The sequence below is a fragment of the Drepanopeziza brunnea genome (genome assembly GCF_022702325.1).
Source record: "Drepanopeziza brunnea f. sp. 'multigermtubi' strain 214-2 chromosome Unknown ctg4, whole genome shotgun sequence".
NCBI classification, from domain to species: domain Eukaryota; kingdom Fungi; phylum Ascomycota; class Leotiomycetes; order Helotiales; family Drepanopezizaceae; genus Drepanopeziza; species Drepanopeziza brunnea.
The window spans coordinates 1,070,439-1,097,500 of NW_027094067.1; the positions used below are offsets into that span (position 1 = coordinate 1,070,439).

At 50.7% G+C, this 27,062-nt stretch overlaps 12 protein-coding genes across 12 annotated transcripts; 4 read left to right on the forward strand and 8 right to left on the reverse strand.

Annotated features, from left to right (window-relative positions):
* Window positions 1-977: 977 nt before the first annotated feature.
* On the reverse strand, window positions 978-1,704 carry L3040_003091 (uncharacterized protein; the record flags this gene model as incomplete). Its single annotated transcript, XM_007293572.1, has 3 exons — window positions 978-1,048; window positions 1,097-1,242; window positions 1,331-1,704. 3 exons carry the CDS (start codon window positions 1,702-1,704, stop codon window positions 978-980), a joined length of 591 nt encoding a protein of 196 aa, XP_007293634.1.
* Window positions 1,705-2,253: 549 nt separating this feature from the next.
* On the reverse strand, window positions 2,254-3,380 carry L3040_003092 (uncharacterized protein; the record flags this gene model as incomplete). The annotated part of the gene is made up of 4 exons (XM_007293573.1): window positions 2,254-2,320; window positions 2,374-2,731; window positions 2,796-2,946; window positions 3,000-3,380. 4 exons carry the CDS (start codon window positions 3,378-3,380, stop codon window positions 2,254-2,256), a joined length of 957 nt encoding a protein of 318 aa, XP_007293635.1.
* Window positions 3,381-4,078: 698 nt separating this feature from the next.
* Window positions 4,079-4,897, reverse strand: L3040_003093 (uncharacterized protein; the record flags this gene model as incomplete). The annotated part of the gene is made up of 6 exons (XM_007293574.2): window positions 4,079-4,219; window positions 4,279-4,366; window positions 4,421-4,484; window positions 4,569-4,664; window positions 4,743-4,780; window positions 4,860-4,897. The coding sequence occupies 6 exons, from the start codon at window positions 4,895-4,897 to the stop codon at window positions 4,079-4,081; spliced, it is 465 nt and encodes a 154-aa protein (XP_007293636.2).
* A 587-nt stretch (window positions 4,898-5,484) lies between these two features.
* Window positions 5,485-8,523, forward strand: L3040_003094 (uncharacterized protein; the record flags this gene model as incomplete). Its single annotated transcript, XM_007293575.2, has 4 exons — window positions 5,485-5,789; window positions 5,847-6,267; window positions 6,317-8,321; window positions 8,375-8,523. 4 exons carry the CDS (start codon window positions 5,485-5,487, stop codon window positions 8,521-8,523), a joined length of 2,880 nt encoding a protein of 959 aa, XP_007293637.1.
* An 850-nt stretch (window positions 8,524-9,373) lies between these two features.
* Window positions 9,374-11,092, forward strand: L3040_003095 (uncharacterized protein; the record flags this gene model as incomplete). Its single annotated transcript, XM_066154331.1, has 4 exons — window positions 9,374-9,530; window positions 9,582-9,635; window positions 9,694-10,709; window positions 10,760-11,092. 4 exons carry the CDS (start codon window positions 9,374-9,376, stop codon window positions 11,090-11,092), a joined length of 1,560 nt encoding a protein of 519 aa, XP_066012303.1.
* Window positions 11,093-11,284: 192 nt separating this feature from the next.
* Window positions 11,285-12,075, reverse strand: L3040_003096 (uncharacterized protein; the record flags this gene model as incomplete). Its single annotated transcript, XM_007293577.1, has 2 exons — window positions 11,285-11,958; window positions 12,024-12,075. 2 exons carry the CDS (start codon window positions 12,073-12,075, stop codon window positions 11,285-11,287), a joined length of 726 nt encoding a protein of 241 aa, XP_007293639.1.
* A 438-nt stretch (window positions 12,076-12,513) lies between these two features.
* Window positions 12,514-13,598, forward strand: L3040_003097 (uncharacterized protein; the record flags this gene model as incomplete). The annotated part of the gene is made up of 2 exons (XM_007293578.2): window positions 12,514-13,045; window positions 13,123-13,598. 2 exons carry the CDS (start codon window positions 12,514-12,516, stop codon window positions 13,596-13,598), a joined length of 1,008 nt encoding a protein of 335 aa, XP_007293640.2.
* A 441-nt stretch (window positions 13,599-14,039) lies between these two features.
* On the reverse strand, window positions 14,040-15,924 carry L3040_003098 (uncharacterized protein; the record flags this gene model as incomplete). Its single annotated transcript, XM_007293579.2, has 6 exons — window positions 14,040-14,721; window positions 14,779-14,972; window positions 15,024-15,234; window positions 15,288-15,411; window positions 15,518-15,743; window positions 15,856-15,924. The coding sequence occupies 6 exons, from the start codon at window positions 15,922-15,924 to the stop codon at window positions 14,040-14,042; spliced, it is 1,506 nt and encodes a 501-aa protein (XP_007293641.2).
* A 1,155-nt stretch (window positions 15,925-17,079) lies between these two features.
* On the reverse strand, window positions 17,080-18,314 carry L3040_003099 (uncharacterized protein; the record flags this gene model as incomplete). The annotated part of the gene is made up of 3 exons (XM_007293580.2): window positions 17,080-17,111; window positions 17,171-17,666; window positions 17,718-18,314. 3 exons carry the CDS (start codon window positions 18,312-18,314, stop codon window positions 17,080-17,082), a joined length of 1,125 nt encoding a protein of 374 aa, XP_007293642.2.
* Window positions 18,315-19,056: 742 nt separating this feature from the next.
* Window positions 19,057-20,728, reverse strand: L3040_003100 (uncharacterized protein; the record flags this gene model as incomplete). Its single annotated transcript, XM_007293581.2, has 2 exons — window positions 19,057-20,078; window positions 20,143-20,728. The coding sequence occupies 2 exons, from the start codon at window positions 20,726-20,728 to the stop codon at window positions 19,057-19,059; spliced, it is 1,608 nt and encodes a 535-aa protein (XP_007293643.2).
* Window positions 20,729-21,130: 402 nt separating this feature from the next.
* Window positions 21,131-22,994, reverse strand: L3040_003101 (uncharacterized protein; the record flags this gene model as incomplete). Its single annotated transcript, XM_007293582.2, has 3 exons — window positions 21,131-22,630; window positions 22,681-22,788; window positions 22,845-22,994. The coding sequence occupies 3 exons, from the start codon at window positions 22,992-22,994 to the stop codon at window positions 21,131-21,133; spliced, it is 1,758 nt and encodes a 585-aa protein (XP_007293644.2).
* Window positions 22,995-23,334: 340 nt separating this feature from the next.
* On the forward strand, window positions 23,335-24,404 carry L3040_003102 (uncharacterized protein; the record flags this gene model as incomplete). The annotated part of the gene is made up of 5 exons (XM_066154332.1): window positions 23,335-23,408; window positions 23,484-23,499; window positions 23,575-23,609; window positions 23,720-23,829; window positions 23,917-24,404. 5 exons carry the CDS (start codon window positions 23,335-23,337, stop codon window positions 24,402-24,404), a joined length of 723 nt encoding a protein of 240 aa, XP_066012304.1.
* Window positions 24,405-27,062: the final 2,658 nt, after the last annotated feature.

Consider the following 27,062-nt stretch of genomic DNA (forward strand, 5'->3'; position numbering starts at 1 on the left):
AGCCTTGCGTAAGTTACGTGTGACAGCTTTACGTAAGTTACGTGTGGCAGCCTTACGTAAGTTACGTACGGCAGAATTAATAGCGGTAGCTGAATTAAGCTTAGCTGTGTTTCATATTTAATTCGGGCCGACCCTTTCCGAAAAAAGTTCAATAGATTGACATAGAATAAAAGTCTTGGCACGCTCACAAATCTTGCCAGATCCGTATAGAATAGTCTCACGTAATTGGATGACTAACCACTACCACAACCCTTGGATTACTCATCACTACTACAACTACTGGAATTTATCTTAGGTCACCGTTGGTGACAATTAGTTTCGATTATCTAAAAAAGAAGGAATCCTTTTAGAAAGAAAGATAACTGTATACAGTTCTCTTTTTACGCTAACTAGCTATTCCTTTTTTCAACTAGCAGTTATTATCTATCTCTTTAAGAGTTGCTTAGCAGCAACAGCACAGACCTTATAGTGTAAGAATTTCTTATTCTAACATTAAGGCTCTTTCGAGAAAATTAAGGTCTGGCTCCAAACGGATGGTGGACCCAGCTCAATCCGATCAGATACGTGCTGTTGTAGCCGAGCTCAGGACTTCGTTGGTTGAGAATGCTGATAATGAGGCGGAAAGGGAACTCTTTGCAAGGCTATGGCCGTATCAGGACGCAGAAATCTAAGAATTGAAGATTCGCATTGTCCATTTTAGCTTTTCCGCATTGGATATTTAGATGTTGTACCTCACACACGAAGGCACCTCGCAAAGGGTCGTGCATAGCAAACAAGTAGTTCCCATTCTTGCTACCTTTGGGACTTTCTCCCTTCATGGCCTTCGAATCGTACTATCTCCCGTATCTTCAAAAGAATGTCATCTACCATAGTGGGTCTATCCGGCCGCAGACTAAAACAAGTAGAGTACACTCGCAATTGCAAGTTCGCGCAAAATGAAGGGTATCTTGAAATCCGAATGCAGCTCCGTCATAGGACTACTCGTCGTCCAGAATTGAGTTCGCAAGAGGGCCAAAGAAAGGCACTTGGTATCGATCCAGCATATCCGCTATAGACCGTAAGTATTCATGTAGCACCTGTGGAGTGGAAGACTAACCATCCCTATACGCTCGGGATGTTAGGTAGCCTATGAGTCCCAAATCTCCAATGAAGAAAAGCCAGGAGAGAAAAGATGACCAGGAGAAGATCAGATGTAGGACGAATAATGCTGAAAATAGTAGCGAGGATTGCCAGGCGTGGAACCTATACCATGTACCATAGCTGTTAGCATCGGGCTGCCCCAATTGTCCCTTCCACCCGCCCTCGCGCCATGGATCCAACCAACACTCACCTAACATAATCACTTTTCTGCTCGAATAGCAAAAGGAGCACACCTCCGGCAGGAGGTAGTAGCAGGTATGCCAAACATGCCTCCAAATCCATCCGGATGGGTAAGCTCGTCTCGAATTCGTTTAGCCTGCCCCGTCCCGCCTCGACATCTCGGCCTGCATTCCCGCTATTCCCAAAACCCTGCGGCGAAACGGCTTCGTCGGTGGAGGCTCGGGGAGCCCAGGGGGTTGCTGTCAGTCGGGGTGCGTTGTTGGGGATGGCGGGGGAGTATGAGCGGCGGCCTTCGTTTGGGGAGAAGGAACGGCGCCCCCCAAGTGGGGGGGATAGGGCGCGGTTACTTTCGGGATTCTCATCTTGGTATGGGGCAAAATCCATGGTGGTCACGTTTGCAGAGTTTAAGTTCACGATTAATTGTTGTTGTTGTGATTGTTGTTGTTGTTGTTGTGGTTGTTGTTGTTATCGTCCGTCGTTATTGTTGTTGTTGTTGTTGTTGTCGTCGATGTCGTTGTACAGGTTCGCTTGCCTTGTGGAGAGAGGAGCGAAAGGGATGCGAGCAGTTGTAGAATCGGGTATTCTCGTACTCGTTTCCTGATATACAGAGTAAGCAATATCACACTACTCCCTGATGAGCACGCCTATAAAGAACAAATACTATTATGCACTCCGGATACTTGAGATTCGGGACGTGAACTTGGTATTCACAAACAAACTACGATATAGATATAGTATCTTGTCTCCTGCGAGGTACACCCTTGAAAGCAACAAAAACTCCTTGAACGCTGTCCTCCCTCAAGGGCATTTTTGCATTCGTATTTAGACCCAGATGCCATGCCTCCTGTACAAGCCGCGGCTCCCTTCCTGGAAGATCGGACAGACCAGTCCCTTTCCAAATCGCGCCATGTGTATGTATTCATTGATCATCACTCATCGAAACTCCATTGCTGCAAAGCAGCCCCTATCCTCGACATGCTTCAGCTCTAGCTGCTGGAACCTGAACATAAATCAGTCTTCGGACTCTAACTCCATTGCGAAAATACGACTTACTTCTCACTTTTGGCGTGAAAATATATCCCACTGACAGTCCCATGTATCTGGTTGAAGCAGATATAATAGAAACCCTCGAAGCTAGCACCACTTATTGTCCGCACTCGATGATCCGGAACCAGGAAGTGTTCCTTCCATCTCATGAATATGTTTTCTCGTTGTGCGAGTTGCGGGATATGTAGGTGCCCTTTCTTTGCCTTGTCTCGAAAGGGCCGAAAAGCTGAGAACTTGGCCCAATGTTGTAAATCAACTTTATCGGTTGATCCCCAGTCCTGATGTTTTGTGAGAAAAGTGTATTTAGATCCAATTATCTCCCCTTCGAAATACGTAGTCAGTGTCGGGTGGTCTTCCGTTAATCCTATGCGAAGGGATTAGCCTGGGAGCCATGCAAAGAAAGGTCAGTGAAGAGTGGTTCTTATTACCCTGGATCCGCAGGTATCCACACAAAAATGACTCCCTCATATCTACATGCTTGATTTCGACCTGTACATCGTAGACCTGGCGTTCGGATTGCTGAGTCCCGTGAAACTTGCTTCCAGCGCGCAGAAAAGAGGACGGAGAGGATGGAAGGAGCTAAGACCCAGATGAGTATTCGACATTACCTAGCAGTATGTAGAGGGGCGTACTCGTATATTTGAGAAGTCGTAGCCCATAGACGGAGGCCCCAAGTTTATATCCGACAATGCGGGCTCGTTCTCTTCCTGCTTATCGCCCTCAGCACTCATGGGCGACAGCATATCCGGCCCACTAGTATCTTCATCCATGTCCATTCGTTTGGTGCTGCGGTGTTCTGCGATGTGTGTATCCGTTGAATCGGCAGCCCGCGATTCTGTTGGTGGAGGAGTAGGCTGTTGAAGAACTTCTCGTGCCGTCACGGTCACTTCATCGTGGGTTCCATTCATATTCTCAGCCCGCCAGCTCAGTCTGTCATGGTCGGGTGGGCATGAGGACTGTTGTGAAGTCGCTGCAACGATGCTGTCGTTGCTGGACGGGGAGGGTGTGGGCATTGAAAGTCTCAACGCCCGCAGGCCAGGCTTAGGGATGTAACAGGAGAGGTAACTTGATGATACAGGGAGCGAAGAGAAAGAGACTGGTGACGGAAATTAAATGTGAACCGTTTGAGTAGCGAAGCTCATGTTCACGGATTGGCAGCGAAAGGAGGCGAGGAGGATGGATTGGAACTTGCTCGGGTCTGGATTGCGAGATGAGTGATTGAGGCGTCGGCATCGGCATCCTCGCTAGCTTGGCTTTGCTTCGAAAAATGCCAAGACCGAGAGCCCCATTCATTCCTCGCGTCGCATGTACCATACTACAAGACCTCTGGGTACAAGGTATGAGATATGAGGTATAGATGGAAAAACCAAATGAATATAGATACAGTGTGACATACAATTGTCAGCCACGGTAGCCCTACTTGGGGCCGCCTCTGCTTTGTGATGAATGATGCACAATAAATAGCGTCGTCATCATAGCATATGTCTGGACAAAAAAGTATGAACAGCGTCGTCATGCACGCCTATACTTCGAGCTTGTAGAATTGACAATAGCTTTGGGTCGCAATCGTGTGAGAAGGGAGACGAATAGTACTTCTCATAGTCTCAACGCCACTTGCTCCCAGGTTCTATGGTATCCCTTTCGGTGTACAACTGTACAAGCAACGCCGACACGCCGGACCCGCACCATTTTTTGCTGCAGGATCCCTCCCTCAAATAGGCTTGATCTTGAAATGCAGAGCTATCAGAGAGAACACCAGCGCCTTGAGATCCTGGACGAGATAGTAGAATACGCGCAAGCCCTCGGGGTCTTGAGAGTCGGTAACGTCGACGAGGGAGCCGATCTTAGCGGTCTGGAGATGGACCGGTTATCAAACTAGTAGCACCACAGAAATAGAAAGTTTCAGCATACCTCGAAAGAGATGTGCTCGCTTCCCAGTCGTATCTCCAACTCCTGACGTCCATCCTTGTTCTTCTGTGGCCACTTGCTATCATCTTCCCTGTAAAAGCATGAGAGGAATGTCATCCAGGCAAAGCAGTCGATGCGTACGTACTTCATGATCTCGCTCGTCTTAATGATGCGCTTGATCTCATCCACCATGAGGGAGCTCACACACACTGCCAAGATGCCCCATATCAGTCGAGCTCATCTTCAAGGAGCCAGTGCAAAGCAGGCCAGGGTAGGGGGTGATATTGACATACTCTCTTTGCGGATGAGGGAATCATTTCGGTAGTTGGAGTTGTTGGCATATCGGGCAGAAGCGCTTCTTCCGTCTCCTAGGACTCGGAAGTCGAATTCTGATTGAATGAAGAAAATTAGATCTTAGGGCCACGGTTGGGGCTCCCACGGCCACGGCCACAGCCACGGCCACTCACCAAGAAATTCATGACCGTGTCGTCCTTGGTGTCCCGAGCTAGGAAAGAAAGGAGAAAGGGATTAGCAAGTATCCAAAGCAGTTTTGTTTGGAGCGGATGAGATAAGGATAGACTTACTAGTAGCGGATGTAGAATGGCTCGTTGGAAGCAGCCATATTGAGTTGTGTGGTGTAGTCTTGAGCTGTGTGGAGGGGTCGAGCAAGGCTGAACTGAGGCTGAACTAGGTCGACTCTCAGGTGGAATATAGCGGAGCGGAGCGGAGTGGAATGAGAAGGGGTGGGGTGGAGTGGAGTGAAGTGGAGAACGGGGCCCACCCATGCTTGAGCTAGCTTTAAGCGGAACGGGGACGGGGGTGGAATAACCTGACCTTTGCTTCAACTTCTGAGATCCGGCCATTCTGTTCAATTCGGTTGATGTGCGCAACATCTGCACTTACGATCTCGTCCTCTCACCTCCTCTTCTCTCCTCCTCCACTCTACCCGTCTCCTCCCCTGCGCTAAGGGATATCACCGTAACCATTTTGTCCTGCTCTACTGACAACATCCTTTTCTCTGTTCGAACTCCCGATTTGATCGCGCCTGGCCTGCCCGAGCCAGTCCACTACCACCACATCTACCCCCAACCACCAGCCTACCTCGTCGAGCATACTCGATATCTTCATAGCATCAAGGCCAACTCCTAATAAATACATCCAATCGCAATCTCTCTTGCCTTTGCGGTCTGCGCCGAAAAGTTCGCCATCATGGCTTCCTTCTTGGAGAGCTCGTACAGTTTGGTACACCAAGACAATGCCGCCGACGTACCCACCATGTCCGATTTGCGGACTCAGCTGGAGAAAGGGACAGATGAGAGTAAGGTGGAAACTATGAAGCGCATTCTGACGGTCATGCTGAATGGCGACCCGATGCCGCAACTCCTCATGTACATTATCCGATTCGTCATGCCGTCGAAGCATAAGGCTCTGAAAAAGCTGCTATATTTCTACTACGAGATATGCCCCAAGCATGATGCTAGCGGTAAGCTCAAGCAAGAGATGATCCTCGTCTGGTAAGCGCATTACGACCCCAATGCGAGGGATTGCCTTTTCTTACAAAAAATGTACAGCAACGGCATCCGCAATGATCTTCAGCATCCCAACGAATTTATTCGAGGCAACACGTTAAGATTTCTCTGCAAACTGCGCGAAGCCGAGCTCATCGAACCTCTCCTCTCTTCCGCCCGCGGCTGTCTCGAGCATCGCCACGCATACGTCCGAAAAAATGCCGTGCTCGCGATCGCATCGATATACCAACATTCGGAGAGTCTTATCCCAGATGCCCCTGAACTAATAGCCGCTTTCTTGGAGGCCGAAAGCGATCATACCTGCAAGAGGAATGCTTTCGCAGCGCTGGTCAGCGTCAGCCACGATAAATCTTTGGCGTATCTGAGCAGTGTATTTGACGGAATTCCAAACGCCGACGAACTTCTACAATTGGTCGAGCTGGAGTTCATTCGGAAAGATGCGATCCAGAACTCTCAGAACAAAGTGAGAACTGTTGCTCCGACGACTCGACATCTACTAACTTTCGCTACAGGCTCGTTATCTGCGTCTCATTTTTGATCTTTTGGAAGCCGGTGCGACCACAGTCGTATACGAAGCTGCCTCTTCCTTGACTGCCTTGACGAGCAACCCTGTGGCTGTCAAAGCTGCGGCAGCGAAGTTCATCGAACTCAGTATTAAGGAGGCGGACAACAATGTCAAGCTGATCGTACTCGACCGCGTGAATGTGCTGAGACAGAAGAACGAGGGTGTCTTGGACGATCTCATCATGGAGATTCTTCGAGTCTTGTCGAGTCCTGATATTGACGTCCGGAGAAAGGCCCTGGAAATTGCTATGGAGATGGTCTCTAGCAAGAACGTAGAGGAAGTTGTCCTCCTCCTGAAGAAGGAGCTGTCGAAGACTGTTGACCAAGAATACGAGAAGAATAACGAGTACCGCCAATTGCTCATCCATTCCATCCACCAATGCGCCATCAAGTTCTCGGAAGTGGCCGCCAGTGTTGTTGACCTGCTAATGGACTTCATTGCTGACTTCAACAATACTTCGGCTGTGGATGTAATCTCCTTTGTCAAGGAAGTGGTAGAGAAGTTCCCTAACCTCCGCCCATCGATCGTGGAGCGCTTGGTGTCCACTTTGAGTGAGGTGCGTGCCGGAAAGGTTTATCGTGGAGCACTTTGGGTTGTGGGAGAGTACTCTCTCGAAGCAAATGACATCAGAGATGCCTGGAAGAGGATACGAGCTAGTTTAGGAGAGATCCCAATTCTGGCATCGGAACAAAGACTGTTGGATGAAGTAGCGGATGGACAGGAGCCGGCCAAGGAAGCAGAGCAAGTCAACGGGCATCCCAAAGCTGCGCCAACTGGATCTAGAAGAGTGCTTGCCGATGGCACTTACGCGACAGAAAGCGCCCTGACCAGTAAGTCAGCAGTGGCAGCCAAATTAGAAGCCGTCAAAGCGGCCCAAAAGCCGCCTCTTCGACAACTCATTCTCGACGGGGACTACTACCTCGCCTCTGTTCTCTCATCCACTCTGACCAAGCTTGTGATGCGTCACTCGGAAATATCTTCAGACAAGGCTCGAACGAACGCTTTACGTGCTGAAGCCATGTTAATCATGATCTCTATCATCCGTGTTGGTCAGTCACAATTCGTCAAAGCTCCCATTGACGAAGACTCTGTGGATAGAATCATGACGTGTGTCCGCTCCCTCGCCGAATTCGCACAAAATAAAGAGCTAGAGACTGTTTTCTTGGATGACACCCGGAAGGCTTTCCGCGCCATGGTTCAGGTGGAAGAGAAGAGAAGAGCGGCCAAGGAAGCCGTCGAGAAGGCCAAGACCGCGGTCCAAGTCGATGATGTTGTCTCTATCCGACAACTGGCAAAGAAGAACGCTGGCGACGGAACCGACGAGATAGAGCTTGATCTTGAGAAGGCAACAGGTGGAGACTCAGCAGTTGAAGACTTGACCTCAAAGTTAAGCAGAGTTGTCCAACTCACAGGATTTTCCGATCCCGTCTACGCCGAAGCATATGTCAAGGTCCACCAATTTGATATCGTTCTCGATGTTCTTTTGGTGAATCAGACAACTGAGACTCTTCAAAATCTGTCGGTAGAGTTCGCCACACTAGGAGACTTGAAGGTAGTTGAAAGACCAACTACCCAGAACCTAGGTCCACACGATTTCCAGAACGTCCAGGCCACCATCAAGGTATCGTCGACAGATACGGGAGTCATCTTTGGTAACGTCGTGTATGATGGTGCCAGCTCTACCGAGAACAGTGTTGTCATCCTGAATGATGTTCACGTCGATATCATGGACTACATCCAACCTGCGATTTGCACAGAGACGCAATTCCGAACCATGTGGACCGAGTTTGAGTGGGAGAACAAGGTCAACATCAACTCCAAAGCCAAGTCATTACGCGAGTTCCTCACGCAACTAATGGCAAGCACAAACATGAGCTGCTTGACCCCGGAGGCTTCGCTCAAGGGCGATTGTCAATTCCTGAGTGCGAATCTCTACGCTCGAAGCGTCTTTGGTAAGCTCTTGCGTCTTTCAATCGATCCATGAATGGGTACTAATTAAAACTAGGTGAGGATGCACTTGCAAATTTGAGTATCGAGAAGGAGGGTGAAGACGGTCCAGTTACCGGCTTTGTCCGTATTCGCAGCAGGTCACAAGGTCTTGCACTGAGTCTCGGGTCGCTCAAAGGCTTGAACAAGGTCGGCGAAGTCGCCTGAGTTGGGGGACAGTACATTGAGGATGGAAAGTTAGGTAATGCGGATCACTATTCATGACCTGCTAGGCAACTATGTACTTCCCATTGTTGAGAGATGGAAAGTTGGGGTTGGTCTAGCCGAAGCAGACACGCAACCAAGAGGCGTAGAATATTGGTATGAGCTATGTGGATCTGGCCATGCTCTACTGCAGATAATCATGACTGGCGCTGAAAAGCCAAGACAGGAGTTTTCTAGATCCACAGGGGCATTTGCAATCAATAGTTTTGATCTCCGTGTCGAGGAATGAGATGTGCGTTGCAAATGTGAGAAGACCACCAGGGGTTCGTCGCGTGGAAGTCATGGTGGAAATTATACAATCGGCATTTCGAAGGAAATCTGGATTGAAAGCCAACAAAGCTTCATGAGATTCTCTTGGGATTGTCCATGCATGCATGAAGATTGGTAAGATCGCATCCGAGTCGGCCTAGGTATGTATATATTCGTAAATAGGTGTATCACTATCGCACAAATGATCTCATTGTTTACTCGAGACTCGGCGCCGCAAACAGGGTCCTTCGACACACATTTATAGTTGTGTAAATGAGAGTAGCCGACAGCTTCTTTGCGCACGGTTACCGGTCGGATAGGTAGTAGTAATTCTATATATAAATAGGGCCTGGGGGGAAGCGAAGTTTATACGTATTAAACTCTCTGGGCGAACCATCCGGCCGCCTGGATAAAGATCCACATCCACGTTCACATTCACCACCTCGACCACAACCGCAACCACAATTACAACCACAATCCTCTCATCGTCATCCCTCCACCTGTCTTCGATAAGCATGCTGGGGGTATCAAGGCAATCGACGACATGACGACTACACTTATGCCCTCCGACAATCCCTTTGTCGACCCTGCTACCTCCTTCGAAGATGCAGCTCATGGTAACTCGTTCGTCAGGGAGGCAACCCTGACACTGGGCAAAGACGTCTCTCTAACTTTAGGGACAGACTCTCTTATTGTCCTAGGTGGGCCTGTACTTAACCTAGGTCTGCATTCTGTCTAATGATCGCTGGCAGATAAAGCCTTTGAGGGGAGAGACGACAGCAATTGGTGCGGGCTTTGCTCATCCGGTACATGCTCCTGATGCATCCGGATTATATTATGATATCGTGCTGACCAATTTTGCAGATTCCGCCAATACTCGTGCGATTCCATTTTACAATGTCCTTTGGGCCGAACTCGAGGCCTCCGAACTTGCTCTGCAGTATGCGTCACCTGTATCGGAGACCATCGTCCGTGCCGCCACTTTGAAGTACGCCGTGGGGCACCAAATGGTGGAAGTTGTGAATCAGTGGGTTTATAAGCTACTAGATCGGTCATATGGCGAGTCACAGCCGAGGAAACGAGTGAAAGTTCTGGTCAACCCTCACAGTGGGAAAGGAAGTGCTGGGAAGCTGTATCACCGAGACGCGGAACCACTGCTGAAAGCTGCAAACTGTACCATCGATATGGTCATGACCAAATACAAAGGCGAGGCTGTGGAAATTTCCGAGCAGCTGAACATAGAGGCATTCGATGTCGTGGCGTCTGTTTCTGGTGATGGGCTGCCCCACGAGGTGTTCAACGGCCTTGGGAAGAGATTGGATGCCAAAAAGGCGCTGTCTAAAATCGCGGTGGTCAATATTCCAGCTGGGAGTGGTAATGCCATGAGCTGCAATCTCAACGGGACTGACAGTCCTAGTCTGGCCACGCTGGCCATTATCAAGGGCATACCGACCCCTTTGGACTTGATTTCTGTTACACAGGGAGAGACCCGCACGCTAAGCTTCCTGTCACAATCAATTGGTATTGTAGCAGAGTCTGACCTGGCAACTGAGCACCTCAGGTTTCTGGGTAGCCAAAGATTTACTTACGGCTTTCTAATACGCCTGATAAACAAGGCACTGTATCCTTGCGATATTGCAGTCAAAGTGGCGATTGATGACAAGCAAGAGATCAGAGAGCATTACAAGAAGGAACAAAACAACCGCGAGCCAGTGACTGAACGAAGGGGATACAAACATCTCCTGGACGATGATGCCTCAGCAAGCAGTGGCGCCGAAGAAGGCCTGCCGCTCCTAAGATACGGGACTGTCAATGATAAATTACCCGAAGGATGGGAGCTCGTTCCCTATGACAAACTTGGAAACTTCTATTGCGGCAATGTAAGTCTTTGGTCTTCGCTGCGTAATCTCCGTATCGCTAACACTTTCAGATGGCATACATGACTGCAGATGCCAACTTCTTTTCTTCTGCCTTACCCAATGACGGTTACATGGACCTAGTGTGCATTAATGGCGACATAAGTCGTATACAAACCATAAAGATGCTGCTCGCCGTGGAAACCGGCAAGTTTTTCGACATGCCTGCAGTCTGGTATCGCAAAGTCTTAGGATACCGCATTATTCCCAAGAACCAAGAGGACGGTTTCATTAGTGTAGACGGCGAGCGCATTCCCTTCCAGCCTTTCCAGGCTGAGGTACACAAGGGACTTGGTACGGTCCTGTCCAAGTCTGGTCATATGTACGAGGCCCCTGGCCCGGTTTGAATTTGGAGGTGTTCATATAGGGGCGTTCTGTGTAATTTCATCCGATACCCAGCAGGTGGAATGCTTGCGCGGATTCAGCATGGAGTAATTTCTGAATAGGGAGCAAAAGGTAGATTAAATTTACTTTTGACCTGAACGCCTTGCTTGCATAGCCGTGCGGCCATTTCCATGAAAGCGTGAAAATGTGACGAATCAGTCCTCGAACCCAGCCCAAGCATCCTCCTCCTTCGCATCTTCTTCTGCCTCGGCGTTCACCTTAGCATTACCTGGTAACCTCTCATCTTCCAACGCCTCTTTGGCCTTTACTCTCACCGGCTTCGTTGGGCTTTGCTTCGCCAATGCCCTCAATGGTCCCAATAATCTCTCCACCGTTTCCTCCTTCCCTTCCTCCCCCAACACGCCCACTCTCTCCAACTCGTCCACATATATATCGATAACGTGGAACCTTAGCCCATTCGGCACCCGTACCTCCTCGACATTACATGGCACCTCTGCCAACAACTCCATGTGCGCATTCACCAACTCGTCGCCCCACTCCTTCTCGGCCATCGCCTTGAAGGTCGCCCCCAGATACCTCCTCGTCAGTAACAAGAACTTCTCCATGCGCAACACATCGATGTTCGTCCACTCCCTCTGCATCGTCTGCCAGAAGGCGCGCAGGAAGGGGATAGTGCTCTCGGAGGGCAGCGCGGCCACGAGGTCTGCGAGACAATTGGCGAGGGCTTGCTGTGTACGCGGTCGATCGGACATCCACATGCAGTAGAAGAGGCCTTTCCAGAGCTTCATGAGCTCGAGATGAGGCAGCTCGCGCCGACCAGAGAGATAGGTGCGGAGGGATGCGACGGCAGCATCGCGGGTTGGTCTGTCTGGGATCGGAATTTTGTCAGATTGGCAGGCAGTGCTTGAGAACAGCAAGCATGAGCATAAATACCATTGGCAGCAAGCTGTTTAACAAACGGCGTTTGCTGTACTTCGGTCGCCATTGCGAATGCTGGACTGAAACTTTTTGGCGGGGTTCTCGATAAGGTGGAAGGAATTGAAATCCAGTTTTTTTTCCCCTATGGCTCGTGCGCAGCCTTGCCCAGCTCCCGAGCCCCGACTCGACCCACTTTTAGAAAAGGGGCTCTACCGAGTTGTTTTCTTGCTCGGTAAGCTAACCGAGGATTTCTCTCCTGCACAGCGAGCAGCATTTGGAACTTTCGAACTTCAGTGTTCACGAACTGTCCATGCCCGCCATTCTTCTTCAGATACATGCAAGTTTACAGCATCTTACGGAAATACGTAGCTCCGTGGCCGAGGCCGAGGCCCCACCCATCTTTTGGGGTTTGAAAATACCAAATCTCGACGCGCTTCTGCTTCTCAACCTTGACATCCCCACCCCGAACCGCAACGAATAAGACAAATTACAATCAACCGTCGATATGACCAGCCCGCAACACCCAATGGAATTTCGCCACAAGTGCCACTTCCTGTACCACGGCAAAGCTGATCCAAAGCTCGCTCATCAGGAAGAGAAATGTCATTACTGCCAGTTTGGAAAATTTAATTCGCACAAGTTGCACCCAATCTCCATCATCTTCCAAGACAACACGAAGCTGGTAATCCCCAAGGATTTCGTCTTTATCGAGAAGAGCATTCCTGTTGAAGGGGTCCGATTCGCGGAGGATGAATATTTGAACGGCTGCGAGTGTGAAAGTGATGCGCAATGTATGGGCTCCATGTGTGATCCATGTCTGGGGGATGTGGACCGCGTTCCCAAAGGTGGAAAGCCAGGCGCGTACCATGTCAGCGGCGACAAGAAAGGGTGCCTTCGCGGCTGGATGCTCGAATCTCGCTTGCCCATCTACGAGTGCCACGAGAAATGCACGTGCAGCGACAAGTGCCCCAACCGGGTGGTCGGACGTGGCCGCAAAGTCGCTCTACAAATCTTCCCAACATCCGGCCGCGGTTGGGGTGAGCAGCATTCTAACCCTTCAATTCTCTACCCTGACCCCTTCTCCCTCATCCATACTGATTGCTGTTCGTTACAGGTGTCAAGTCGACCGAGGACATCAAGCGCGGTCAGTTTGTCGGCGAGTACGTGGGCGAAATCATCACCCCCGCGGAGGCCAATCGCCGCCGACAAGCCGCCACCGATCGGAAGAAGAAAGACATCTACCTGTTCGCCCTCGACAAGTTCCAGGACCGAGAGAGCTACGACCAGCGCCTCCGCGGCGAGCCGTACGAGATCGACGGCGAGTTCAAGTCCGGCCCGACGCGTTTCATCAACCACTCGTGCGAGCCGAACCTGCGCATCTTCGCCGTCGTCACCGCGCATGCGAACAAGCCGTTCCACCAGCTGTGCTTCTTCGCGGCCAAGGATATCCCCCGCGAGACGGAGCTGACCTTTGACTACACGGATGGCGTTACCGACGCTCGTATGGATGTGGAGGAGGCGATCGCCCAGGATAAGGAGCTGACCAAGTGCTTGTGCGGGACTCCGAGCTGCAGGGGCTACTTGTGGTGATTTTCGCCCTTGCCAAGTACCAGCGGTAGTCGGAGGGGGTTGATAGACTGATGAGGCGAAAGGTTGCCCTAATCTCGGCGGTTGGCAGTACCCACGTTGGCTTCACAGAATGGAACCAGTCATGCCCCTCTACGAAGTAATACACTTGAATTTAGTGATCTGATATAGGATCCCGTCTACTGCTGACATGCGATATTTCATGATGAACTAACTATATATACTAGAGTAGGGCTGTTCGTAAACCTCTGGCTATATCGCTGATATATATAGTAGCCCTCATCCTCCCTTCATCACTGAACAATAGACCTGAAGAGATTGGATCTTGCGCTATCTCATATTACAAGTGTGTTACTTTTGAAAAGACAACTATACCAGCCAGAGATAAAACGAAATCCAGTTATGATTTCCAAATATCTATACCACAGGCTCATCTCAATTTCTTCATCTAGCCACCGGTGACAGCTTCAGCATCAATGGCCTCCAGTTTTCCCACAGCAAGTACATAACCTGTCGATCCTTCCACCCCTTACTCTGCTCGCAAAGTTCCATGTCGAAGTTGTAGACCATCCTGGCGAGGATAACCCTCATCTCAACATACGCCAGGTTCCTCCCGATACAGTTCCTGGGGCCAACATTGAAAGGATTGAATACCCTCCTCTTATCCTCTCTGAATTCCAAGGAGCCCATCCAGCGCTCGGGGATGAATTCGTAGGGCCTCGTGAAGTTCAAGGGAGAATGTGAGGCGCTCCAGTGGTTGATGGCTACATGCGTGTCTCCCGGGATGAATCTACCAGCGATCATGCATCCCTCGCGTGGAGTAATCCGAACCAGGTTGCCTCCCACGGGGGGGTGTATGCGCAGGGCTTCATTGAGGACGGCGAGGAGGTATTCGAGACGGTTCACGCTGACTATGGTGATCTCAGACTCGGACCTGAAGGCGTTTCGGATCTCGGTGGTAAGATTCTTGAGGATGGAAGGGTGGGTTGTCAGGTAGAATGTCACCGCTGTGAGCAGACTTGCTGTAGTTTCCGATCCCGCAGCTAGGAGGACGCCACACGTCTCGGAAATTTCACCGAACGTCATCCCCTCGGCTGAATTCAGATGCCTCTGTACATAGGCGATACTGCGGTCGTATTATTAGAACTAGCATCGTCGTATGGGAATAGGACAATGAACGAACAAGTCTGGGCGAGGATCCGGAAGCTCGAGTCGTTTGAGCAGCTTTTCCCTCGTCAGTGTTCGAAACATTGTTTCGTCTTTTCGGGCGATGCGTGCAAATATAGCTAGGAATATCTTGTCTAGTGGGTGGAACTTTTGCATTATACCGAGGATAGCAATTGCTTTTCCTGCTGTATGGAGGAGTTTGAGGCAGAGCTTCATGGGCGATTAGTGAAAGCTTGTTCGTGTACAGCAGCCAACACTTACATGTACCTCCAACTTCTCGAGACAATCGAAGGACTCTCCATATGTCAAGTCGCCCACAATATCAAACGTAGCAAACTCGTAATACTGGGCCACGTCGACCGGACTACCAGAGTTCTCTCGAAGTCTTTGGATCAGAAGACCAAAGTATTTGTTCAGTAGGGGCTCTTGTACTCGCAGTATCTTCTCGGAAAACCCCGGGGCGAGGTTACGTCTAGGTGCTGTTAGTTTTAAGCCCTGACCTGAATAGAGGTCCAGAAACAGAACCTGTGTCTTGCATGAATTTCATCGCTGGGCTCCAGTAGCAGACCAAGGGGTCCATCAGGATTCGCAACAAACTGATCAGGGTCCTTTCTAAGCTGACTGTTTCGTGGAAGTGGCTTTCCGTAAACTAGTGGCTTAAGTCAATATCTTTATTCCTGGCAAGAAAAATGTATATATATATTCGGGGCAAGGATAGTTCTGGGTACTATCACCAATAAGGTACGGAGACTCACTATCTTGCCATGCGTCTTCGAGTATAAAATTCAACTCATCGGGGGCAATTCGTACTATGGGTCCATAAATCCCGTGAAAATCCGTAATCTTGTATGCAATCCTCCCTGTACAGCAATACCAGGCGTGTGGCAGCCGGGATATCTTCCAGAGAAAAGGACCGGGGTACTTCGAGAGGGGATGGAAGTAGAGCCTGTACAACGCGATACCCAGTACGTAGAGTGTGAACTATGAACATTATTCAGTATTTCATTATTGTATGGGCGGGAGTTGAGTCAGTGGCTGCCTCGGGCTCAGGTCTCTCTCTCCTCTCTTCTCAACTCTCAGAGGGGGAACTTACACAGCCTGTAACGAGAAGGGTATATGACAGATCCAGAAGTACTGCAAATACTGCCGAGAAGGTGCCCATCTTGTTTCCTTGGGTCCTGGGGTCCTTAGGGGCAGTGCTCTTAACTTTGGTCGAATTTGAGATAGGTGAAGAAGGGCAAGACGGGATGAGATTAGGAAGGGGAGGAGAGTATGTGAGAGAGGATGGGTTACCGGATCGAAATCAAAGTGTAACCGTAAATTGTATGCCGGAAACAGAGTGTGAACTGCGCAACCGACGGCCTCGAATCAAGTGGCTGTTTGGCCCTCGTACCAGCGATATAACGCTGTGTAAATGTCAGGTGCTTTATGACCATGTTACATAGCAGTAAGTTAGCACAGATGTCGCCCTCCTGAGAGAGAGGGAGTTGATCATGAGCCTGGAATGAGCAAATATACAATATATGTATTGAAAAAAAAATTATATATATATATATATATATATGTCAATCCTTGATCGGGCCGGGCAGTGCTTTCATACATATATGCCTGGTTTTGGGCCCAGAAAATCGCCAAAAGAGGAAGACGACAGAGCCGGGGAGTGGAATCGACAAGTTACACGGGAAGGACCGTTATATGTCAGGTATATTATCCATGCGTGAGTACATACCACAGCGTCCGCAGCAAGCCTCCCTCAGGGGAGTTAGCCAGCCAACCCCAAGAAACTGTCTGCACTGCAGAACTGTGACACCTAGGCCACGAGCGGTGAGGTTCGAAGCGAATGTTATCGATCGGCCTTGCTATTGAGTCAGTCAGTCACCTCTGTCTTTATCGAGGAGCGAGCTGTAAGCGCACCGCTTTGCAGTCTCAGACTACTGAAATGGATACCTTACTGCTTGTCTGGAGGGGCAAGCAGCAAGAGCTCTTACCTCTGTGGCATCAAGAGCTCGCGAGAGCCCTGAGCAAAACGGTAAGTGGTGAGCATCGACTAGCGCCTTACAGTAGTCGGTATAACTTGCAGCAGATTTCCCTACGGTGTATTGTGGATCCGAATAAAGCCTTAATACTCACACGATTTAGAATCCCGACGAACCGATCACGTCGAGAAATCCTCTGATTGCTTTTTTGCTAATCTGCCATTTTGTTCTGTACAGACATATTTTAAGACATGTTTTAGATGACACTCATGCCGGAATGCGAAGAGAAATCCTCCAGCTGCAGAAGACCGCTTATTCCCAACGGAACGCTAGGACAATATTCATAGAGGCTTTAAGTTCTTGATCAAGTATGCTATGTACTGAGTAAGTCCTGGACGCTCAATCCTCGTCCACAGATGCTGCCGTGCGTACCTCTGCGATCAGAGTTGAGCATCAGGAGGGCAGCGGTGGCCTCGTGATCCGGATCTCGTTGTGGTAGCAAGACTGGGCTATTAAGTGCCGAGCTGACAGAGGCAGCGCTACGAGCGTGACCATGAGTCGCAGGTCCCAGCGCTGGCGAAGTTGTGGTAGATGTGCTGAAGCTGTAATGCCGATGATCAGTCGAGACAGACGAGTATGAATCCTGGCGAGTCGGGGCATCTTGGGGCATAGGTGGTGCAAAAGCAGATGTACGATTGGGGTGGACGACAGGCGTAGAACAGCCGGGCGAGGCCTGCTCTGGGTCTCCCATCTCTACGTCTTCTTGCTCTTGATACGAATGATATTGCCTGGGAGTTTGATGCACGCCTCGGCTGGCTGGTGGAGGGAGGACGGAGTCTTCGGCGGTCGGAGTGGCATTCGTTCGATTATTTTCCGCCTTGAGTTTCGCAACGCAATCTTCAAGATAACGAACGTAGTCAATGGATGCCTGAGTCAGTGTTAGCATCTGGCAGTCGTAGAATCGCTTCGAGGCACTTACTTGCAGGATAGCCAACTTATGCATTTCTCCCGTGCAAGCAGGGATCATATCCTTTAATATACCAAACTCTTCGTTCATCTTAGACCTCCGTCGGCGCTCAATGAGACTATGTGCCGTCTTTCTGGCGATCTTCCTGCCCGTAGCACTCGTAGACGACGGCTGCTTCTTTTTGGAGGGGGCGGCAGCAGCTTTACTCGCTAATGGTTTCGATGGTTTATGGACTTGCTCGTCTTCCTCTCGTTGAGCTCGAGGCTTCATTTGAATGATCTTGCGGGATCTTGTTGGTGGGGGAGGAAGTGCAAAGGCGTCTTTCGCGGCAAGAGGCTGTGCAGCAGATGAGCGCCGACGAATCTTGACCACCTCGCTTACTGGAATCGAAGGAATCGCAGGAGACGTGGGTGAGGCGGGGTGGTGGTAGTATGAGGAGGCGGAGGCCAACATTACAGAAGAGGCACTCGAACGCTGTTGGGATTCGGGGCCTGCGACAGCCGGAGGGGGGAGCTCGAATGCCATTTGCAGAGAGCAGAATTGTGAGCCGTCCTTCGACTTGATCTCTGTCGACGAGGCAGGTGTCGGAGGCTGGGCTGGACGAGGCATCGCGATCAACTGTTCTGCCGGGTTCAGGGTAAGTAGTAAGGTATAGGTAGGTAGGTAGGTAGGTGGGTAGGTAGGTGGGTAGGTAGGTAGGTGGGTAGGTAGGTAGGTGGGTAGCTAGGTAGCTAGGTAGCTAGGTAGGTAGGTAGGTACCCCCGCAGACTATGTATAGGGATATCCAGTCACGATTGGCATGAGTGAGAGTGGGAGAGGGAGAGGGAGAGGGATAGGGAGAGAGAGGGAGGAATTGAAGAAGATACGGAGACGAGGACGACGACTAGAACGAGGAGGTTCTTCACGATGGCCGTCCGTCCTCACTCACATAACTTGCCTTCTTTTCTCGACTTCAGACCGTGGTCGCCTTGCGCCTTACGCCTTGCGACGTCGAGTTCACCATCCTCTGGGGGTGGCTCATATTGTCGCGTGCTCCCACTGATTGGTGTTGCGGTGATCGAAAGTGTCGTCCACTCAGGGCGCAGTGTTGGGAACGTGGGAAAGGGCAAAAGCTTGTTATAAATAATAATACTTACTACCTACCCCCACCCCCTTTTGCCCTCGCTAAGAAGGTCAACAACAACAAGTCAAAAGTCAATGTCAGTGTCGAAATACTTCCAATGCACTTTGCCATATTGAGCACGGCCACCCATGATGACTTTCTTGCTTGCTTTTTTCCCTGGGTAACAAAGAGAGAGCCTCGTCTAGATCTTGGGATGAACGCCGCTTCGCCGCAAAAGTTTCTGTCCTGTCACATACCAACACATTGGTTGAAATCACCCACCCCAGCTCTAAGACCCTGCTCCCATTCCCACACAAACTCTCCTCGTTGTCCCGACTCCAAAAGCCTCTTTTTGACCCAGATCTCCAAGCAACCGATCCTATCTCCACCCTCACCGGCAGCAGGTCGCGGACCCAAAGCACCCTCACATCGCATCCCAAAGATCATGTGTGCATCTGAGAACCCAATATCCCACCCATCACTGAAGAGCTGATGCTGAAAAGGCTTTCCTGGAGCGGTCTGATTCCAGTAATTCTCATGGCCATGTCTCGCACTATCAGCCATCTGCTGTCTCTGCGCCCCCGCGTGCTGAAGTCTGTTTCGGACTTCCTGGAGAGGTAGAGTTAAAGAAGGTGGTGGGACAATATTGTGCTTTTTACTCTGTTCGACAAAGCCCCATTCTCCACCATCCATCCAGTCCATTTTGTAAGTCCAGAAATAACTCCCCCCTGATCTCTTCTGCCATTTCTGACTCTGACATCGTCCGAACTGGGTGACTAGGTCATCCTTTTGTTCGGGTCGAACACGACTCCATGTTTGGTCGTCAAGGACGCAACTCCATTCGCCAATGATAATCTGTGCCTCTCCTCTATCTCCCAGACTTCCCTCTTTCCCGTCAAGCTCCCCCAATTCGGCACCAATGGCTCCAATGATTTGCTGGGGACTCTTTCTTCGATCTTCGTCGCTGAAAGTGTAGTAGCGGTGCGTGTCAATAAGAACCGGATTCTTCGGTGCTCGACTGAAAGGGTGTCTTCTGGTGGTCCAGTCTAATGCTGTTTTCAGATCCCAGGCATCTGAGATATAGACGGGCATACTCTCGTCATATCTAGCTATCTCCGTGATAACTTCTTCGTAGAACTGGTACATCCCGGAGGCGTTATGGGTAGCTTCATTCACGATCTGAATGCCTACGACGCCATCCATTTGTTTCGCTTGGCTTGCAATCCACCCCAAAGCCTGTTTACACCTCTCCCTGTTATTCTTGTTGCCCCCTATAAGCAGAGAATTAGCCAAGTCCCGCCTCATAGATCATGAAGTAGAGCCCCCGTGGCTTACATAGATCCGCCCTCCCATCCCCACAACCATGAGCCTCTCCATTAGCACCCCCAAAAACAAAATGAAAATCCAGCAAAACCCCAATCCCCCACCCTCTTGCTCTCGCGACCAAGTCCCTAACAGCCTCCCACGCATCCCGATAGACGCACCCGACGCTTTCAAACGGCGTTCCTCGACACCACTCCTCTCCCAGCGTAAAATACCCAATCGGCAACCTGATACTCGTACACCTCGCCTCTCTCACCAGCCACTCAAGATCCGGCTCTCTAACTGCATTCCTCCAGTGTTCTTCCCATTTGGCTTTAGTCCTGTCGACTCCAAGGTCTTGCACAGCTGCTGTCACGGCAGCGAGTTCACTGTCTCCGTTGGCAGAGGAGACAAACATGGAGCCTGAAAGCCATCTCTCGAGGACGAAAATGGAGCCGAGGTTGGTGCCCCAGTGATATCTGTAGCGGAGGAGGTCTTGGGTGCTGGGAGGTCCGATCGTGGAAGGTTGGTCTGCTTGGGAAGGAGGTTTCTGGGAAATAAAGTGGGAGTCAGTGAGCTCGTCGAATGCCGACCTGGCTTTGTTCAAAAGCTTTCTCATTTTGAAGGGTGAAGGATCTCCAGTGGGTTCCTCTCCAGTGAAAGAAGAAAAAGAAACAGAACGAGAAGACGAAATTGGGAGAATATGATATTGTTGGAATCTGGGAATCCCGGTCGTTGGAAGTGGACCCGCTAGCCAGGTCGGAGAGGGAGCTCGGCAAAGAAGGCACAATTGTCTTCCTTAGAAAATGCAGCTTGTATAAACTTATCAGTCTTCTTTTGAGTGTCCATCTCCTGAGCAGCTACTTGGCCCAATTTACATCCGAATTCTCAACAGTGTCTGATCATTTACTCAAAACCGGGGTATCAATTCCCTGTATCTTCTCCGCCTCCTCAACGCGTACATTCACATGATCTGCCATACTAATGCCCACAAGTGTGTTGAAACCGTGTACATCCCAAATCAAACCTCATTACTTGGATATGCTACCGAGAGAGTCGGGTTAAATTCCTCCTTGATGCTCCTCATGCTCACAAAGCGTGTCAAAATATTTGAGCTCCCAGCTTTGTCATTCGTACCGCTAGCTCTGGCGCCACCAAAGGGCTGTTGTCCAACAACAGCTCCAGTGCTCTTACAGTTAATGTAAAAGTTTCCAGCCGAGTTTCTCAAAGCATCCTCAGCATAGCGGACAGCCTCTCGATCGGCAGCGAAGATGGAACCAGTAAGACCATACTCCGACGTCCTATCAACGAGCTTGCAGATAGCCTGGAATGCCTCAGTAGGCGCCGAAGTATCATCGTAGACGTGTACTGCAAGAACAGGACCGAAAAGCTCAGTTGAGAGGAGAGGGTGGTGAGGATTCGTCGTTGTGTAGATGGTTGGGTGGATGTAGTAGCCCGTCGAGTTGTCACATCTACCTCCGACAAGCAGTTCGAGCTCCTTGTCGGATTTTGCGGCATCGATAACGCCTGCAAGCTTGTTGAAGGATGCGGCGTGGATGACAGGTCCGATGAAGTTCTTGTGATCTATCGGTGTACCAACAGAAAGGGCAGATGTCTCAGAAACGAGACGCTTCTTGAACTGCGGCCAAACTGACTTGGGCACATATACTCTGGATGTTGCACTGCACTTTTGTCCTTGGTACTCAAAGGCTCCACGAACCGTCTGCACTGCCGCGTTCTCGATATCCGCCGAAGGGTGGATGAGATGGAAGTTCTTTCCTCCAGTCTCGCCGACAATCCTGGGGTAGCCTTGGTACTTTCCCTCGGCAACACCACTGGCAATTGATCCGTACAGCTGCCTGAAGATGGCTGTACTACCAGTGAAGTGGAGAGCAGCAAACTTCTTGTGGGCAAGGACAACCTTTGTGACCTCCTCTGGATTCCCGGGGACAAATTGAATGACGTTCTTGGGGAGACCAGCCTCAAGCAAGATGTTGTAGAGCAGCCAGCTCGAGGCAATGGCTCCATCTGAGGGTTTCCAGACGACGACGTTGCCCATGAGTGCCGGGGCACCGACCAAGTTCCCAGCAATGGCTGTAAAGTTGAAGGGAGTGACGGCGTAGACGAAGCCTTCCAAAGGCCGGTATTCTACTCTGTTCCATACACCTGGCGAGTTGTGTGCTGGTTGTTGCGCATAGATTTCCTCCGCAAACTTGACATTGAACCTCAGGAAGTCGACCAGTTCCGCGGCCGAGTCGATCTCGGCCTGCCATGCGTTTTTGCCCTGTCCAAGCATTGTAGCAGACATGATGTCGTACCGGTATTTTCCAGCGACCAGATCTGCAGCCTTCAAGAATACAGCGGCCCTATCGGCGAATGGCAGAGATTCCCATGCTGGCTGAGCTGCCAGAGCCGCATCGATTGCCGCGGAAACGTCTGAAGGGGAGGCATTCGAGTAGGAGGCGATTGTGGAGGAGTGGTTGGACGGATTGTGCTGGGCGGAAACCGTCGATGTTTTGATCTGCTTTGGTTAGACCTGCCGAGAGTAGGTATGCCGTCTTACGAACGAACCTGTTTGCCTCCGACTACAATCGGGACCTCGACCGGTATCTGCTTCTGGAGGCTTTCCAGGGCGGCGTTGAGACCAGCGCGTTGTGCAGATCCTTTGGCATAGTGGTGCTGGGATTGTGTCAGTTGGGGGAGATTGGGGAATGATAGGCCGCAGATAGACTCACATTGGGATCATTGGAGATCTGGGGGATCTTGAAAGCTGCTAATTGTGACAGGGACCGAGGTAGGGCGGGGGCCGAAGTGGGAGTATATACATGTCGAGGTCTGGCAGATTGTAAGAACGATTGCAAGTTACCGAGAGCTTTTGTTGCCATTTTGTTTTGAGGAAGAGGAAAGGGAATGGAGTTGGAGAAGAGATGGGAAGGGAAGAAAGCGACTTCCAAACTTTGAGAAGTAAATACCTTAGCTTGTAAGTACCTAACTGTTGCTTTGATGTCCACCACCAACACCACCAACACCACCCCCCCACCGCCACCCCACTCCCAACCCCCACTTCCAACGGCCATCGTCGGCTTAAACACGCAGTACTTAGGTGCCGACCTACTTCCGACATCTATCTACGCCACATGAACCTGCTGGCAACATCCATCTCAACACCTTCGTCCTGTCGCTTACAGTATTGACTTTGAGCACTTTAACTTCTACTACGAGACCATGTCATCAACATCTCACTCGTTCAGTGCCCCTCCTACGCGCACTTTCTTTAAAGGAGGTCTCCTCTTTGACATGTAAGTAAGCCATCCATTCTTTGAAAATGCATATATGCACCCAAACACCATGAACCATGAATTAACCACTAGTAGGGACGGCACAATCATAGTGAGAAGGCTCGTCCGATTGACACCTCGTAATTATCTATATACGGACATGAGTGGCTCATCGACTCAATCCTAGGACTCCACGGATGCCGTCGTCAAACATTGGAATATGTAGAGTGGCCCTCTCCCTCTCCCCCTACCCCTACCTCTAACCCTTATATCTACTCCGTCCATGTTTCTCGACGCACTCCCAACTAACATGCATTTAAATTGGTCCACAGCATCGGAAAGGAGATAGGAGTCGACCCAGCTGTGATCCTTGAGACGTCTCATGGCCGAAGATCCATCGACACGCTGAAAGTCTTGAGCCCTGAACGAGCCAACTGGGAGTGTAAGCTTAGCGCTCCTCTCACTTCCGTCTGACCTACAGGTACCAGCCATAAGTTCACCCCCTCGCTGACCTCCTCCACTCCTCCAGACATCAAACATATGGAAGGGCTCCTCCCAAAGATGTACGGTGATGACGCTGTGGAAATTCCCGGCGCTCGTGATCTTCTCGCCCAAATCAAACAAGCCTCCGTTCCATGGGCAATCGTCACTTCTGGTACGACCCCCCTCGTCACCGGCTGGCTCGGCGTCCTCAACCTCCCAGTCCCCGAAAACCTCGTTGTGGCTGAAGACGTCGAGAATGGCAAGCCAGATCCAGCGTGCTACTTGATGGGTATGAAAAAGCTGGGTGCTACCGACCCGAGCCAGGTACTTGTTCTCGAGGATAGCCCTGCTGGCATTTTGGCTGGCAGAGCCGCTGGCTGCAAGGTCCTGGGACTTGTCACAAGCCATACGGTCGAGCAAGTCGTTGCTGCGAAGCCTGATTGGATCGTGCGAGATCTCAAGAGTGTGAGGGTGGTCAACTTTAGCGAGGACGGTGTCCAATTGGAGTTTCGAGACGCGCTGATGGCCAATTAGATCTATCTTACCGACAGTGTAAAACTATGGGCATATAGGTATGCAACCAAAGAATATTCAAGTCCGAATACGCCGAGCCGTATACTCCTGTCTACCTGTACTTGCTTGGACAATGGATGCATCATGGCTCTCGGAGCATATTCTTCTTGGGTGGTTTCGAATGTGCTACTGAAGTTCGCCGTGGCTGTGAGCTGGTTGGTGAAACCGCTCATTTGTCCAAGATACGGTACGGTACGGTCCTGTACCTCACGGCCCAACAGTTCTATTCTATTTGTGTATACGGTTGTTACGTGGACAGTGAATTCTCCGATGCGGAGAGGTTACACGCTTCGTACATTGCTCGAGGATGCGGTGCTTGAGTACGCGGTGCTCGAGTGCACGTTATTCCAAATTCCTCGCTGCAGCTGAGGTCGTGCAACGAGCGAGCGGTGCACGAGATGGCCGGGACTCCGTAATTTGAAGACAGACCGAGACCGGTTCGCGGATTGCTGCGTCCTTAGGACGTTCCGGGGATATGGTCTTGGTAGACCCCGCCGGGAATGCCGCGAACAGCCCCGGTTTGTAAGTAAAGGACATGCAACTATAAGTATCATGTAAGATTGTCGAAGGGCGCATCTACTGTACGTCGTAGGTACTCCGTATCTACCGACCAAGGGCGACGGCCGGCCGAGATTGCACCTTGTTCGGGAGAGATGTTAATGTCTCTTGCCAAGTATAAGGCTGTGTACAGGAGATGTAAAAATATATCAGGATTAACGACGACCGACGAGCGACACCCGACACCCGACACCCGACACATGAAGCGCGCGTGTGTACTGTACGGGAAGTACGGAACAACTTGGAGAAGTTCGAACCGGGCCTACAGGACTTGGGACTTGGCCTACACATGATGGCCGGTGATGGTACAGTATGGCATAGATTACGGACCTGTCAATCGAAGACGGTTTCGCATTAGGAGCTGAGGGAGGCAGATCAGGAGAAGGAGTCCGGAGAGAGCCTTCGCTCCGGAGCCGATGCCTCCAGGAAGCAGAACCGTTCCTTGCAGGGCTGGCGACGAGAGAAGCGTTGGAAAATAAATCGATTGACGTACGGAAGTACTTAATTAGAAATGCACCCGTGGGCATATACTTAGAGTACAACTACCTACTTATACAGCCACTTATACAACTACTTATACAACTACTTACTATATCTCGCTTCTGCTCCAGGGTTCGCCATACAGTATGCATGCAGGAACGAACAAGACGACGCCCAGGGCAGAATGCAAGTAAACCTTAATCGCATCCCGTTTCCCGCACGCTGCCGGTGATGCATCAAGGCTTTTTTTTTTTCATTTTTTCTTTTTTTTTAGTTACACTTGTATATTTTTACATACCGAGTAGCCGGTTGTATTTCTGGACGAGATGAGGGATCCCAGGTTAGGATGATCTCTGACCCTATCTACAGTACCGTAGCGGCGATAGGGCTCTGAGATGTGACTGTGGGATCGATACCCCATCACGCCGCCCCGGCCTGGTCGAAGAAGACCCCTTTTCCACAGGACGGCTCGCTAGTGGCCTCTTTACCGTACTGAGTAGGCGCGGGGTGCTGTCAAGGCGGCGGCGGCGGTGGCGGTGGCGGCGATAATAATACTACTACCGGTACATACCACTACTGCAACTGTAACTTGAGAAACCAGGCGGGCGATCTTTTGTTTACTTGGAAGGGCATCCAAAATCACGTAGGCATCTCACGCGTTCCTGCTTTACTTCCTTCATTTTTCCTTCCTCTTCTCTTCTTTTTGTCTCTTCTTATTTTCTCCCTTTTTTTTTTTTCCTTTTTTTTTTTAAAAAAAAAAATTTCTCCTCCTTCCTTTCTTTCCACGTAGACTGCGTGCCAGCCGTGATCTTTCCACTCTCCCCCACCTTCGTCGGTATCCAGCGATATGGAGGCGCGCACCATCTGCATTCCACAGTCGAGGCCAGCGCCGAGGCAAGAGCGCTCAGGAATGCGGCGCCCGATGCCAGATCCCCAGATGCCAGATACCAGATATGCTAGTACCTACCTACCTACCTGGTGGCCCTTCCTATATATATCAAGTGGGAAAAGCTTACCTGGGGCCTTTCCCGTTCGTTCGTTCGTTCGTTCGTTTCGCTTCGCTTCCCTTGCGTTCGTTCCTCTGCAACTTCACCCACCCCGTTACTTCGATCAGTTCTCGTTGCTCGTTGCCCCCCCCCCCCCCCCCCCCCCCCTCTCTCTCGTCACTCCCCGTGGCGGGCTTCAACCATCCTTGCCTGTGTCGGGGCACCCCACAGACCAGGGGGACCCTCGCCCTCGCCCTCCTCTCATCCGCATCCGCATCCGCATCCAAGATGTCAGATCAGAGCAGAGTCGGCATTTGATTGGAAGAAGATACGAGATAAACAACTGCATGATCACGTTCTCGTTCGTCTCAACTCTCCGCGGTGACCCGCCCGGGAGGAGCTCTGCCCTGGACTCTCGGGTGCCCCACCATATCTGGGGTCGGGGTCACGGTCGCGGTCACGGTCGCGGTCGCGTTGGGATTTGAATTTGAATTTGCACTTCCGCACCTTTCGTACTACTACGTACGTAGGTAGTACTTACTACTACGTATCAGCGACTACGTAATAAGGGAGATCGACCCCGGGGATCCGTTCG